This window comes from Electrophorus electricus, chromosome 2 (assembly GCF_013358815.1).
Source record: "Electrophorus electricus isolate fEleEle1 chromosome 2, fEleEle1.pri, whole genome shotgun sequence".
In the NCBI taxonomy this organism is placed as follows: Eukaryota; Metazoa; Chordata; class Actinopteri; order Gymnotiformes; family Gymnotidae; genus Electrophorus; species Electrophorus electricus.
The window spans coordinates 7,103,398-7,119,948 of NC_049536.1; the positions used below are offsets into that span (position 1 = coordinate 7,103,398).

General features: G+C 37.0%; 1 protein-coding gene across 3 annotated transcripts in view; it reads left to right on the plus strand.

Annotated features, from left to right (window-relative positions):
• The window catches only part of cadps2 (Ca++-dependent secretion activator 2), a 75,939-nt gene that overhangs the window by 39,729 nt on the left and 19,659 nt on the right, over positions 1 to 16,551 (plus strand). Inside the window, exons 13-22 of one of the 3 annotated variants that reach the window (XM_035523760.1) lie at positions 290 to 353; positions 1,402 to 1,525; positions 1,679 to 1,782; positions 2,681 to 2,689; positions 6,385 to 6,541; positions 9,535 to 9,676; positions 10,105 to 10,224; positions 12,669 to 12,824; positions 13,035 to 13,179; positions 16,378 to 16,452. In XM_035523760.1, the coding sequence (XP_035379653.1) occupies positions 290 to 353; positions 1,402 to 1,525; positions 1,679 to 1,782; positions 2,681 to 2,689; positions 6,385 to 6,541; positions 9,535 to 9,676; positions 10,105 to 10,224; positions 12,669 to 12,824; positions 13,035 to 13,179; positions 16,378 to 16,452 (1,096 nt within the window). Of the gene's footprint in view, positions 1 to 289; positions 354 to 1,401; positions 1,526 to 1,678; positions 1,783 to 2,680; positions 2,690 to 6,384; positions 6,542 to 9,534; positions 9,677 to 10,104; positions 10,225 to 12,668; positions 12,825 to 13,034; positions 13,180 to 14,322; positions 14,338 to 16,377; positions 16,453 to 16,551 lie in introns of all 3 variants that reach the window. The other 2 variants (XM_035523759.1, XM_035523761.1) reach the window with 2 other exon arrangements.

Here is a 16,551-nt window from a genome sequence, read left to right on the forward strand (position 1 = left end):
TCTTTCTGAGTGCACTTCACTCACAGCTGTGGCCTGTGCTTCCAATGAGGACCACTGCCTTTTTCTCCTTCGATGTTTTCTCCATTAGTTGTCTGATACTGTTCATGTGTGTGGTGACAACTGTTTCTTCATTTTTTTTTTCCAATATCATGACTTTACATCTGATAATTTCAGCAACAAAAGTAATTAATTATTTTTGTCATCTTGAGATTGGTCCTATTACACATCCTGTCTCCTCTAGGACTTTAAATAATTAAAATGTTATGACTCTGTTGTCCTCCTCCTACAGATACTGTTTTCCCTTTGGCCGGCCAGAGGGAGCTCTAAAAGCCACACTCTCTCTTCTGGAAAGGGTATGCACCTAGCTACCTCTTTTTAATGTGGTCCTCTTTTTCAGTGTATAGGTTCCTGCTCATTCATTGTGTATGCAATAATGTGGTAAATTGTGTCCACATATCAAATGCAGATAGAAAACAAACTATGTAGAAAACAAACTATTTCATTAAAGATATAGTCTGTGCTACAATTAATCTCCATCACCAACTACTAAATTGTCCATTACCACAGACAAAAATTGTCTCTATATGCTTAAAACCACTTATTGCCGGTATAGAAGAGGCACTGACAGACTAACAGTTTCATTGTTGAATCTTGAGCCTCAGTGCTTCTGTGCAGTAGCTAGCCATTTAGGTATCTAGCCAAGTTAGTGGTACACACAAAGTGCTTAGCAGTGAAGACAGCATTGTTGCCTGTAAGAGTAATCATTGTTCTCCCATTAATCACATAATTAGGTAAATAGTTAAAGGATTACATTCAAGAATGATTTTCACTGATGAATGATGTTAGTTAGTGGCTTTGTTGGAGTTTAGGTTAACATTTGTGCCGAATTGCTGACTTTAATGCCAGATGTTTGTGATGGCTTTAATGGTCTAGCATGTTCTGCCCAGTGTAGAAAAATTGTATTTTTGCTGCTTATGATTTGCAAACATGACCTGCTGTTAGCAAGCCAACAGGCATATTTACCTACTGCTGTGTGGGTTATGGATAATCATGAAAATTAGTCACATCTCTGAATGAATCAATTGTGGTTGTTTTCTAGAGCCAAAATCTTGAGTATTCTACAAAATTGTTGGTGCACATCTCTATATTTAAACCTTTATTTCTGTTTCTAACTGCACACCCTGCAATTGTTTCAGAATATAAACAGCTGTTCATTATTTTTTCATTAAAGTACCCAGAGATGTGTCAGAATTTTTGTTTGTGGTAATAGACAGTTCGCTACAGTTGTAATAGATAGCAATTAAATCACAATTAGCCCAGAATATTGCTTTAAGCTCACATGAAGGTTGCTGTTTCTACATTTCACAAATGAACTCAACATTGTTAGTCATCTTCTTACAGGTTCTTATGAAAGATATCACCACCCCAGTCCCAGCAGAGGACATGAAAAAGATTGTTCAGAAGTGCCTGGAAAAAGCTGCCCTCATCAACTACTCCCAGCTGACCGAATACGCCCAGTTTGAAGGTTTTGCAATGCTACTACTGTAGACACATGTAGCAAGCTGCTATTTCAGCAGTTCTTCAAATTATGAAATAGAAAATATGAATTAAAATTTATCTCATGCAGTTCCTGAGTGAGAGAACTTTGATGTAGCTCAATACTCATTACCTTCCTTAGCTGACAGCAACAAAGCCCCTCCAGAAAAGAGGCTTCAAGATATACTGCAGCTGGGTGAACTATGTATGGAGGTGCTCCAGCAGAACGAGGAGCATCACTCTGAGGTAGGACTTCCTAGAATAGTTCAATCCTAAAATCCAAGGCTGGCCTTTATCAAAAAAACCTGAAAATTAATAATCAGGGCCTTCCCTTTTCAGGGCTCCTTCCATATTCACTGCAAAACACAACAAAGATTGATAGACCTTGTTTATCACTGACTTATCATTCACTGCCTTGTTGTCCATTTTTCCTCCTGTATTGCCACGACAGTTGTTAGTGAATACTTCAGCTACAAAACTAATGGCAGCTCAAAGCAGGTGATGAAAACAACACCCACAGCCCATTCGGGCAAGGCCAACTTTAGCAGACATTTGCATGTGAATGTTTTTTTTTTTTTTTTAATTGATCAATCAGAAGTGTTGAGGCTTCGTTGACAAGTCTGTGCCCAATTGCCTAAACGAGAGAGCAGCAGAAGGCATCTGTTCATAAGGTGTGGAGCTATTTTTATGCCTCCAGCCACCAACAGCTGTCACATGTGAAGAGGATGATGCCAAAGCATTTGTACCTAATAAGACTATCATCCTACATGCTGTTACTAAGGTAACGCTGAGAAGGTAGCACCTGAGAATAGTCATTTCTGAAAAAGCTTGGAAGATCACACCTTTGATTTCTACAACAAATCCGTTGTCCATGGGAGAGTATTCCAATTTTTTATAGATGTATACATGAGTGGAAATGGGGGGGGAAAAATGTTTTTGATTGTTTTTTTGTTGTTGTTGTTGGGCGGGGGCGGTGGCGGTGGCGTATTTGTTTTGTATATGCTTGGGATCTATGTTTTTATTTTTTGTGCTCCATACACTTATACAGTGTTATACAGTGTTTGACAATTGAGGAATGTTTCTCTATCTTTGTAATTATATTGCTTTCCCTGTCTTCCCTTCAATTCTTTTATAAATGCACAAGGAAAGAGAGGTGAGTTTTCATAGAGCTGCCAGCTGTCCTGAATACTCTGCATTTTTGTCAGTCAGCTCCATACTTGTTTGTTTGTTTTAAGTGAAGCCATTTTGATTTGGTCTCCATAATACTTCTCCAATGTGCAATAGACCTAATTTGACATTTGTAATAATTTATCCTTGTAGGTGTTTTGTTTATTTTGCTAGTGCTAGTGTATTTTATACACTAGCAAGAGTATAAATAGGTTGTTATTGTCTCACTAAATCCATTATACATCTGACAGGCCCATTAATGTTCTGATCTATGCAAACTGTCTACACCTATCTACATGTTGGTAGTTTAGCTAGGTGAAGTGAAGAAGTCATGAATAGTGTTAGTTGGACCTATGCTGTTAAAGCTGCTTCTGAAAGCCTCAAAGATGAGCGTCGTCAAGGCCAGGTACGGTATGACAGGAAGTCAGATAAGAGTGCTTTTTGCTCCCACACACACTTTCCTACACCCTTACACACACGGGCACACACACACACACACACACACACACACACACACACACATACACACACACACACACACAAAGATATCCACTCACAATAGAATCTTTCAATGGATTTGCAGAATTCTTCTGTTCAGCACATTTTTTCATTTCACTGATTGCACTTTTCTTTTTTGCGTGATTCCAGCAGCAATAGATGGAGAGTTCTCGACTCCCCATTGGGACCAGGGGGAGGGGGGGATCAGAGATAAAATGGACAGGATTTCCTTTACACCCAAGCATCTAGGTGTATAAGAATATGAAGAAAAATAGATTGACGGACTTGGATCTTTTCAGAGATCTTTCAATGCCTGACATATTGGCTGGCAATAAAGACATTGCAAAAGGAGAGATAGGAGAATAGGAAGTGTTCACTTCTTTCCCTTAGTGCTCAGTGGAGATATTCTGATCCTATGCAGTCAATCAAAAATGGCACATTTGTTCAGCTGACATTCATCTCCATCCATTTTGAATAGGAGCTATTTTTTGGCCTGTAATATTATTTTTGAGTCTGCATGAAGTGAATGTCCAATATTCTTTGATTTATTGTTGTGGTTGTTGTTGATAATGATGTTATACACTTAATGAACAGTTGTTCTGCTTATACATAAAGTTGATTGTTCATTTACATTAGGTAGACTAGATTTAGCTCACTGCTCATTGCTAAAACCAGACAGTATAAACCCAGATCATCTATAAAATAAACCTCATGGTCTTATTCTGAACATACACAGCACACCTTTGTGTTTTATCAGGAATCAGTCACAGTGCTAGAAGTTTTGTATGCAAGTCTTTGACAGTGAGATTGCTTTTGCTGTTCTTTTTAGCTTGGCAGCTAAGGTCTATATATTTGGTTAGCAGTAATGGTATACATATCTGCACAGATGCACTGAGTTTTTTTAGAGCTGTGTCAAGTAACAGATGTACAGGTTTAGTGTTTAATACCATTTTCCAAATTTGAAAGAAAAGAACAAATCCTCAGAGCTAAATTTATATTGTAAATCGCACGTCTTTAGACACATTTCAAAAACAGATTTACTAAAACTGTTTACCTTTCTTTTTTATTTTTTTATTAGTTTTGTTTATCATTAAGTTGTACATGTCAAAAAAGGGTAAAGAATTAAGAATTATTTTGCAACTGAATAGCATATATAGAAGTGCCTGAAAAAGCAGTTTTTTTTGTTTGTTGTTTCAAGTGCCAATTAAAATTCCATGCACTTGTAACTTTCGTTCTCTATATCATCAAAATTTTACTAAGCATCTTTATGGATGAAAGCATTAATTAGATGCTAAGATTCAACTGTTCACCCTAAAATAAAATATGAATGCTGTCTTTGTGTTAAGTAATGTTGTTTTATAATAAATCAGTTCTGTTCCCTGCATCACATATGGTCTTCACTGGTGCATAACTGCTCAGAGCTTTAAAATGGGGAGTGTAACAAGGCATGATTGACTAATCAGTTTGCACTCTCGAATGGCCGCCACATAGATGCATCATGTTAAAATAGGAATTGAAATAGGAAAAAAGGTTCACTAAATTAAGCAAATTCAGTGTTTTTTAGCATTAGGGGGATACAACAAATAACACTGTGTAGATCTTCAGTAGCATACAGTAATTGCATTTAGATCTGTAAATACAAGACATTTGACATAGTGTCAAGACTTTGTGTTATGTTTTGATTTCATTCACCAGCACGTATATTTCTTGGAGTCGGTAGTTCTTACACTAATCCTATTTTAAATGAATGTTTTTAAGAATGTTCTTAAAGAGATTTTATTATATTTTTGTGTTGTAAGGTTCAAATTACATAAAAATGAAGCCAAAATGGTACTTGTAGGTATGTATCACCAAAGTTCCAGTCCCTTGGAACAGTTTCTTGAAAAAGTTTTAATGTTCAGTTTTATGTAATCACATTTGCATTCGGAATGGTAACTTATTTGAGTTCTACTCTTTATCCTGGTTCATAGCTCACCATTCATGGCAAGGTGTCCATAAGAGAACGGCAGTTGTGGGTTTAACAATCTAACAGTAAAATGTGGAGGTCCATGTTACAGTTTTCTGCTTACCACACTTTATCTTCCCGTGTTTGCACTGATGTCTAAAGAAATGTTGGACCAGATGGTAAATTTAACAGTCTAATGTCATTATTTGACATTCTTTAGCAGTATCATAGGCTGACAACTAAAGCAATCTTCCATAACCATGGAAGTTACTTCTTCACTGTGGGAAAAATGTATAGTATTGATAAGTGAATTTTTGTATCCCAAACACCACAGAATGCATCAAAGAAAACCTCATGTGACATTAAAAGAATATGTCACTGCAGGGCAGATGCTTCAAACTAAACTATGGGTCAAACAAATGAGTCTAGTTTGAGACAAGTGCTTGATATCTGTACACATATACATGTCTTTATCAGTAGCACAAAAGGTATGACAGCTTTAGTTTTGTGAACAAGAAAAAAATACGTTTACAACGAGCTCTACCACCCAGTGCACAGCTTCTGCAGTGCACAGTTCATGGCCAGGAGTCCATAAGATAACAGCAGGTTGTTTCTCACACAAAGCAGAGTTAATGTCAGCTTTCTTCATCAAACACACTAAGCTATAATAGGCTTCACTTGCACTGGAAGAAGCACTGGTCTTCCATGCCACAGTGGGAAATGGCAATGGCTGACCTGAGTTTAACACTGGCCAAAACACTGGGCACTTAAAAAAATTATTTGGCCAAAGGTCTGCACATGCTCAAAAGGGTTCTAGATGCCATTTTAAGCTTCTTGGACAGAGTGCAACTGTGTGAGGGCTCAGTTGTGTTTTTTGTATTGTAGCAGCATGGTGATGATATGGCTTCTGTTTCTTTCCGTTTCTTCCTTAGCATTTCTTTATTCTCAGTTCTCAAGGTTTTTTCTTATTATATGACTTGTCATCCAGTAGGCTTGTGGTTGAGAACATCCATTATGGTGTGTGTCTTTCCTGTTGAATTCAGCTAACATCTTATTTGTCTCTTCTGACATATGCCTTTTGTTATTTTGTGTATGTTGTGTCTATGCATACATCTGTTTGTGCACTGTATATTGCATGTAATGTATTTGCTACTATGCTAATTGTGTGTGTGTGTGTGTGTGTGTGTGTGTGTGTGTGTGTGTGTGTGTGTGTGTGTGTGTGTGTGTATGCACCATAGGCCTTCTCATGGTGGCCAGAGATGATGGCAGAACATGCTGAAATTTTCCTGTCCCTCTACACAGTAGACATGGATGCTGTTCTAGCTATACAGCCACAAGATTCGTGGGATAGTTTCCCTCTCTTTCAGTTGATCAACAATTCCTTACGTACTGACTGTGAGTAAGCTTTAGCACACATTACATTTGTTCAATTATTCATTCATTCTTTTTATTTTGATTTTTATTTCTTTATTTATTTTATATTTGTCCTCTTTCGGGTTCCATCTGAATCTCTTCCTCATTCTCCTCTTTCTCACACTCTTTCCATTCATGTACTCTTCTCTGTATAGCTTTCTCTCTGCCATTCTGTTCATTGCCCTGACCCACCATCTTGTCACCATTTCTGTTTATAGCACACCAACTCTGCTGTTTAATTCAGAGCCAGGGCACGGGCAAATAGCGCGCTTAATACTCTCTCAGCTAAATGCAGGAATTACACCAGAAGTGTAATGGGAAAACAAACCTAGTTAAGAGAGGAGGTTAATGAGTTATGCAACAGTGAACAGTGTCAACATGGTAATTACAGGATCCTTGTTTCCTTTGTTGCCTTAATAGTTCCATGTACAAATATACTGGAGTGTCTCATTTATTGTTTTAATGTTTATTCATATTTCTCTAAAAGCTTTTGTTTTTTATATTATTAATTTCCACAAGTCCAAAGCAGTTGCCAATAGACATGGGTTTTAAAGAATAACTCTCTCTCTCTCTCTCTCTCTCTCTCTCTCTCTCTCTATATATATATATATATATATATATATATATATATAGAACAGATAAGAGAGAATTTCCTTCACATTGACAGAAATCCATATGCTCAGAAAACCAACATGATAATATGAACACAATAGAGGAATATATGTGATGAAATTGTGGTGATCCTTGCCATTTTTTATTTTAACAGGATATATAGAGTAGTGAGTGCAATGTGGAACCTCGACAAATTGTTAAGCATGAATGTAAAGCTAGACAGAACAGTGCAGAATTACAGAATTACTGGAAATAAAGACTCTTAGAAAACTGAGCTTCTGTCACTGCACCAGTGGCGTTTCTGTCATAAGCCACTGGTGCAGTTTAATTTTCATTTATGTAGTGTGTAGTAGCAACAGTAGCTTGTTTTTTATATATATATATATATATATATATATATATATATATATATATATATATAAAATTCGTTTATATTAGTTTACTTTTTATTGAATAAGTTTTGCCATGCTTTGTTCAAAATTATTTGTTTAATTCTTACCGATAATTTTCCTAAGGTGAGCAAATGAGCAAAACTAGAGTTAAAACTTAAACCAGACACAATAAAATGTTAATGAGGCCTAAATTAAGCATTAAAACAAGAAAATCAATTCTGGTTTCTCACCATTTTTGACAGATACAGGTGAGGCTGGTAGCAATCCTAATTCAGCCACTGACAGATACATAGATAGGGCTAACATCTTCCTAATCATATGTCATTGGAATTGTGTTTCTGATATTGGTATAACATAGCCAAAGCTTAAATCTCAAAATGGCCAATTTGATGTTTTATTTGTCCAATGTCTCCAGTTTACTAATTTCATAATATTAGCATAACCTAAAATAAAATGAGACTGCTTGATCATATCAAAGTGCACGGAGTATGCTGAATGGGGAAACAAAGAATATAAAACAATCTAATTAAAATAGGAAAAAATAGTCTAACTGAAATGCTTGACAACTGTATCTGTAAATTTTATTACCTTAAAAGAAAAGCTTTTCTAGCAAGCTCCACCCCTTAGGTAGTTAGCAGAACCACACCCTGTTCCATTCCAGGTCCTGTGCTCCAGCCATGTCTGACATCTGTGCATTTGACTTGTAGTTTCACCATAAAAAAAAGTCAACCATGCTGATAAAAACACTGTTGGCACAATAGAAAGACACACATAAGAGTAGCACTCCTTAGAAGACTGTCTTTTTGAGGACACTTGTTCATATGAGACTGAAGTATAAGCCTATTGTTTTCTCTCTTAAGTGCTTTCCTCTGTTCGACATTCAATTATTTAATCTGTCACAACAGTCCTTTCATATGAACTGAAATGAGAAAACCTTGTTACATCAGAAAAAAAGGGAGTAATTATTTTTACTTACCAGTGTGGATGAGACACAAGCTGTCTTCAATGGGAAGAGCTTTAATTTTCTTAATTTTTGTGATATTTTTTTATTATTAGTCATACTATATCAGTCAGATTTAATAGAATCTTGGTGTTTTAGAACATATAAACTTTGGTTGAACACAACTGTTTATTTATTTTTTGGCTCTTTGTTGACTTTGAGAGTGTCATCTGTAATCACTAGTATTAGAGTGCTGTAAATTTGAAATGCTACTGTCATTGTTACTTTAGTTATGTTAAAGATGCTGTAATCCTGCATATGTAATGTATGCGTGTTTGACATGAATTTGGTGTCTTGATCAATTAAAATAATTTATTTTAGGTACAATACTCTTTTGGTCCCTTATGATTAAACTTGATTGATTGAAATACTATAAAAGCACTTGGACACAAAGGCTACATCATGCTACATACTAAATGCTCACATAGGTTTCATCATCTCTTCAAGATGTTAAGTGGTTGTGAAACGTGCTTATATTCTCATGAGAGTAAAAAGGCTAGTGTTAATGATGGAGGAACAGAGCGAGAGGGAATTATATCTAATGAAGCCCAATGAGACACCTCTCTCTGTCACTGTCTCTCACATGCTCGCTCACGCTCTCTCTTTCTCTCTCTCTCTCTCTCTCTCTCTCTCTCTCTCTCTCTCTCTCTCTCTCATTAGGACAAATCTATGGGGATTTATCAGAATGTGTCACCTTTACTCATCTGACTCTTCTATCCCACGCACTACTACATGTTGTCTGTACACTAACTTGAACATTTTATTCTGCATTTTGTGTTGGATTAAAATTCTTTTTAGAATTCAGAATTAATAATTTCTACCACTTGTCTGAAGTAGTTTGGTTTTGCCTCTGGAACAGTACCAAAATATATTTCAGAAATTTACAATGGCATCACCTGAATTCAAAGTGTGTTCATTGCTTACTACAGCTTAAACTCTCATAACCAGTTTAATGTTTTTCCCTCCTCTAGATCAGCTGTGCAATGGAGCATTCCACCAGCACCTGCAGGAGCTCTACAAGCCTCTGGTTGTACGCTACATTGATCTGATGGAGTCCTCCATCGCTCAGTCTGTCCATCGTGGATTTGAACAGGAGACATGGCAGCCAGTCAAGTAAGAATGTGCGGCAGTAGGAGCAAACAGGATTTTTTTTGTATAAAGCAGAAATGGTTTTTATATATTAAAAAAGCAGAAACTTTTTTATATACATCCAACAAACCAGTCCATATGAAATACATTTTACTTTTGTGATTATCGTGTGGATCATAATTTCTTTTAGTAACCTGCTACTAACTACTGTCACTCCTCTGCTTTCTGTTGTTCCAATCTTTTTCTTGTAATATATATTCCCTCTATAATTATGGCTCACACTCTACTTGGGTTCTAAGCTTCTTTCAGGTTTTGAGGCCTTCCTCTCTGCATCAAGATAACCACTAAGGTTCTTCAATGTTTCCTGCTTTATATCAGCTTTCTTTTTTCACCCTTGTATCTTCTTCTGTCTTTTTCTTCCTCTCTTTTTTCTTCATTTTAATCTCTGGCAGGACTATTACCAACAATCTGCCAAGCATGCCTTTGCCTAAAGTTCCCAACCTGCCCCTCAGTCTTCCTCAGATGCCCAGCTTCTCCACCCCCTCCTGGATGGGACCACTATGTGACAACACGTGTGTATGGGCCAGCTGGGCACCATCCATACTCAACGGCCATGCCGTTTGCTTATTATAGTTATAAAGAAGGCATTTAACTTTTTAAATCATGCTCCCAACCTACAGAAATATCAAAAATCAAGTCAACTTCAGAATCAGAGCATAAAGTCATTTTAAAAACATATATGCCCTGTTTAAAACCGATAGGCTACACATAGTGAATTGAATCTTGTTCACTTTCATATTAAATATTCTAGCTTTAGTTTTGTCATTTATAGCTACATTAAGCAGTTCCAGAGTCAATGCACATGCTTTTCATATGTGTTTCATGGCGTAGACATGAGCAAGAACGTGTCAAAAGGCATGATGCAGATTGTCTTCCACTCAGTGTATTAGATGCTCATTGCACTGGTGTGCATGCGCTATGCCTGTGTGAACGTTTAATCTTGGATGTGAAAAAGGATTTGTTGGTGGATACATTCCTTTTTTTTGTCCTTTTTGTCCTGTGACCCAATGCAAAATTGGCTTTTACTGTGTATTTACTGATGAGACCATACAATATTAGTGTTTGACATTTCAATTTTCTGTTTCAAATTGCCTTTGAATTTCTAGTTTACAAGGAATTCATTTGCCAGAGATTTTGTGAGTACCAGAAACCCAAGCGTCTGTGATCTTTTGGGCATCATGTAAGCTGTGAAAAACATTTAGTTATTCTGCATTCCTCTGATTTTTGATTCAAAACCATTAAGGAAGCAGCTCGCACTTTCTCAATGTTATTCATGCACACAAATTCAAAAAAGATAAAAGTGCACCGATAAAAATGTTTTATTTACCTTTTTTATGCCTGGCATGCTAGTCTTGTTTTGACAGTCAAATCTGTTGATTCTTAAGCAGCTGAAGCTAGCAGAGAGTCTCTCAGTGCCTAGGGACAATAGACAAATCTTGAACGCAACACTGAACCCCAACAAGTTCATTACTAACAGCACTTGTTCTCTAGAAAGATGTAATTTATTCACTTTAAACGTATTCACACTTATGGACATCTTCCCATTACAGAAGAAAATCAAAATCTCTGCCTTATTGCCCTGTGGAATACTGGAATTACCTTATATAACCTTATATGTTGTTTGGGAGTATCCAGTTTTCAATAGGCCCTGGAGCAATGTAGGTCTTTGTTATAAGAGCACATTCTAAATTGCAAAGAAAAATCATATTGTGTAAGTCTTGTTCGGTGTAAGCAGCCTGGACTGTAAATGCACACCAGGTTTTAGGCCTGAATCTGTGTGTGTAGTGGGAGTAGTCTTGTGGGTGTCTGTCCAAGGGGACTTTATGGTTAGCTGGTTGTTAGAGGCAGTCAGAATGCCGTGTTCCCCCATGGGAATCCCGCGCCTGGCGAGAAGCTCGTCCATTTGTTCATGCTGCCTCTTCCCCCGCTCACACAGGCTTGAGGGGGTGGCACAGACCCCCGAGGGGGCCCTCACGGACTGTACTGCTGCTAATTAATCGAGTGGGAACTCATGCTCATCCTTTTTAATTGCACCATGGACTTTGCCAAACTATTTTCCAGGACTGCCACTTGTGAAGGTAACAGTCTTTTAACAGCGAGAGGAGTGAGTGCCCTTTTTTTTCTTGCTGCCGAGCATTTTGCGCTGTACACTTGAATGCTGCTTGTGTCAGCCTCTCGGTGTGTTGCCGTGTTAACTGTGGTTGACACGCCGGTGTCAGTCCATCTGTCTTCCCTGGTGAGATTCTCATGTGCCTCTGGAAACCCAGTAGCTTTCTACTCCAGCAGTTACAAGCTTTACACACACAGCTCTCCTGCATTTCTTTTACTTTTGCAAATGAACGCGTTGTTTTATTTGTACCCGAATAGTCAGAAAAACAAAAAAAGATAGTAATAATATAGGTAAAATGAGTAAAGAAACATGTACTTAAGCATGTTATAGTGGCCTTACAGAAACTCATGCCCTTAAAAATTTGTAATTGTATGGTTCATTCCACAGCAGGCACATATGAATATGATTTAAAAGGTGACCGAAATGTACAGAATGTTAGGAATGAAATTCCTGTTTTAGCTGTAGCTTTCTTTTGAATTAGTTGCTAAGCTACCTTGTTCTGTGCAAGAGTACCTGTTGCTAAAATTAGCTTTCAGACTAAAACCAATGCTCTACTCCCGATAAAATCTATTGAGTGCTTTCAAACTGTTGATGCACATGGCAAGTACATGACACATTATAGCTGAAGAAGAAATCAAAGAAAGGGCTTCTGTTTTTGATTTTCCTGAGTATAGGTTTTAAAATGTAGCAGTGCTTTTGGAGAAAATTTTAGAAACCATGAAATTGAGCCACAATGCCTAAGACTGACCGATTTTGATGAAGTATAATGAGTAGTCTCCACTGGACATTTGATGAAAAGCACAGAGAAAGCTGATGTTATTTTTGTGCTCCCTCTGTCTTTGGCAGTAATGGCTCAGCAACATCAGATGACATGTTCTGGAAACTGGATGCCCTCCAGATGTTTGTGATGGACCTTCACTGGCCAGAGGACGAGTTTGCCAAACATCTGGAACAGAGGCTCAAGCTCATGGCGAGTGACATGATGGAAGCTTGTGTCAAAAGGTCAGGGTCTACAGGAAAAAGGATTAGTTTACTCTGATTGTTATACAGTCAAATAAAAGCTGTAATAGAAAATATTCATGATCTGTTCGATTTTACATTTCACATCTGCACAAGGTATTCAAGGCCTTTTCTTATTTGCAGTCCAATTTGAGGTTAAGTCGCACAAAAAATTGTCCTTTGAGTTATTCTTTGGACCTCTTTTAAATACAGGACCAAAGCAGCTTTTGACTCTAAGATGCAAAAAAGTAAGTCCACAGACTTCAGGGTACCCTTGTCCATCTGTACCATGTTCAACGTTCTCATGGATGCCAAGAAGCAATGTTCCAAACTCTGCCTCCTTGATCAAGACCAAGAGGTAAGTTGCAGCCATGGTAGGGAGCATCTGATAAAGCCTACTTTTGTCTGTTATGTTTATCATTATTACCAGTTCTCTGGGGTTATATGTCAAGAGTGAAAGTGAACAGTGAAGTGAATTGTACCAGCACTTAAGAGTGCAACACTTTATGCCACATTGCCAAGCATTAGCTGTTGTAGTCTGGTTTGATAATTGGCCATGCAACTTATTTTTAATTCTTTGCACAGAATCTTGACATCGTTTCCTATGTGCCTCCATATGTGAAGAGTAAACTGTTATTTGAAAGAATCTTTAAACAATAAAGGTTTCAGTGTTTTCTTTTTTTCCATGAAGATCATCACTTACCCTCTGGAAGAAAAGTGAATAACCCAACTAGGGAAGAATTTCACACTATTTTAATGGTACAGAGTTGAGCATAATACAGTTGGGTTCAAGGTCAATAAAGTGTGTGTGCAGTATATGTTGAACTGAAGTAGCTCAACTGGGAGCTGATTATGTATGGTCATGACTCCTTATGACTCCTTATAACTTGTGAAGAAGAACTAATTGCACAATATATATTGTTTTGGGGGGTGATTGGGGAAGTTGGAGGGTTTTTTTTTTGCTTTATGATTATTATGATTATGATTATTATTAGCAAATACTTTGCAAATGTAATTTCCTAGTATATCTTTGTGGAAATTATTATTATTATTATTATTATTATTATTATTATTATTAATAGTAGTAGTAGTAGTAGTAGTAGTAGTATTTCTTTTTTTACTTTGTTGTAGGGTATACAAAAATTATTGTAGTTTTTTCTCTTGTGGTTTTTGAGATTTCAAATATGCATATCAGCAATGAAGGCCTTATTCCCAGGATAATCTAATCCTAGAGCTATGCCTTTCAGACCATTCACTAACACTCTTTTTTCACTCTAATAATATTTTAGTACTTTAGTTATTCAGTCATGGCTTATTGGCAATTTCTTTATGTTTGAATTGTATTTTCATTGATCTTATTTCATATACCATGATACCATACTTCATGAATTTATATTAACTTTTCCCTCATTGTTCCACAGTAAGATATTATTTATTTATGTCATTGTTATTGTTTTTTGTTTGTCTTCATTTGTCCTGCTCTTCATCACATGAATCCAAGATTAACAAACAGTGGGTAAGTTTTTCCTCAAATGAACAAATAATGAGGTTTAGTGTATGCAAGCCATTGACTGTTTACAGGAGCCTTTATACATGCACATTAGCCCCCTTCCAAAGAAACTTTATTTAAGTACAAACACTCTTAGCTGTTATTACCTGGTAACCTTTTTGAAACCCTGCCTTTCAGACTTCAGTTAATTTCTTGTACTTCATTTTTCCAATACTCATGCATTCAAACTACAGTTTCCTTTTATTTATTAATAGTGTTTCTCTAAGTTGCATAATTTTAATGTGACTTGCAAAGACATCATCAAAACATTTAAAATAATGCATTGTTGTAATTCATAATAAATATAAAAAGCTTATCTTATTAAAATTGGATTATTAGAAGTAGTTTGACTCTCTTTCCTTGCTTTCTTTTTCTTTCTTTCTTTTGTTTGCTCTCTTGCTCTCTCTCTCTCATTCCTTATTATCCACGGCATAGTGGAAATCCTGGCCGTTGCAAAATCTCAAATTGATCATGTTTCCTCGTTTTGGTTCCCGTAACTTTCCTTGGACAAGCAAATAGCCCAATAGCCTAGGTGAATGGCTTTTTATGCCTCTTCACTTTGTAGTTTGGACTACCTAAAATACTCAATTAAATCTATGAACAAAAGATCAAAATTTTGTGGTGGCCGATTCCACACCTCTGTGTTTTGTAATATGATGCAAAAAATCATTTTACTACAGTATGTGTTGGCCTATTTTCTGCTTCCATTAAAGTTTGTGTGTAACTGGGATTGCCGCATTTCAGAATGCAAGGTTACTCTTAGAAACTGCTTTTTCTCTGAAGTGCCTCTTACTGGATCTCTCCCAGATAAATGTTTTCAAAAGAAATTATTGTTCTTTTGGTTTTCACACACATGGCAAAGACCTCACCATTTAATCTCCTCTAATGCAGAAAGAGCTCTTGCAATTTGGCCCCCACTGTTACATAAAAAGCAAACATGGAAGTGTTAATTGAGGTAAAAAGTCCTTAAGATTCGCCCATAATTCCGTTTATGGAAAAAAAGGCCATTTCATGTGGTGAAAAATGGTGAAAAGAAAATTAGGGCTGCCAACGGTGACCTCTCAGCACCCTCAATTTGTCACCGATCTGCGTTCTTTGTTGATTGAAATTTTTAATTTGGGTGTTCTTTAGATGTGCTCTGAAAGGGCATTGTTGGCAGAGATGAACTCCTGCTTGCATGCAGCAAAGGCATCCATTCAGTGGAGCCGAATGGAGGCTCTTTCTCTTTCACTCACTCACTCACACACACACACACACACACACATACACACTCTCTCTCTCCCCCCCTCTCTCTCTCTCTCTCTCTCCCTCTCTACCATCTTCGTCTCTCTCCCCCAGTCTCTCCTCCTATTTCTCGTTCTCTCTTTTTCTGACTTTCCCCATCTTTTTTCCACATCATTTTTGACACAAAAAAAAAAAAAAGTGAATAAGACTTATCAGACATGAAATGGCGGATTAATTGAATCCTGTTTGAGCCTTTGGTCACCGCAGCTGGATGGGTCCTTTAGAAAAACACAAGGCTGCCCTAATTGTGGCCCACATAAAAAGTATCCTTCAAATTCCTTTGCCCTAAACGAGAAAAGGAATTCCATTCACTAGCATAATAGACCTATTAGCTGCTTAACTCTGACCTGTTACATGGGAACATTTTTCTGCTCTACAATATATGTTTAAATAATTGTGCTGTTGGAACAGGTTGCCTATTTACTGTGATTTAAGTTACGTTTTGACATTTCTGTTGTGGTTAAGATTAGGATTTAAGTATGAGAACTGTTCATGTAAGGGGTATTTTTCTTGCCCTGTGCACAATGTTTTCCCATGGTGTGTCTGTGGCTGTATGTTTGTGGCTATGGCTGTGGCTGTGTGTGTGTGGTGGGGGGGGAGATTTCAAGCACTTATTCTTTCAGGTAATTTTATACTTCTATATATACACATGAAATCTGTAATTCAATTTTTCTGTCATCTTGTTTTATCTGTCTTCTGCCCATGCTCTGAACATCTTCACAGCAACAATACCATTCTAAAACCGATGTTTTGATCGATGAGGCCTTTAAAGAAATGATCTCCTGCCTGGTTTCAAAGGTAATCAAAGCTCTTCTCTTGCTTGAAAATGCCATTTCACTGGCTTTTCAGTTTGACTTTGGTTACTTGTCCTGGCTACCTCACATGTAGCGCTTCCAT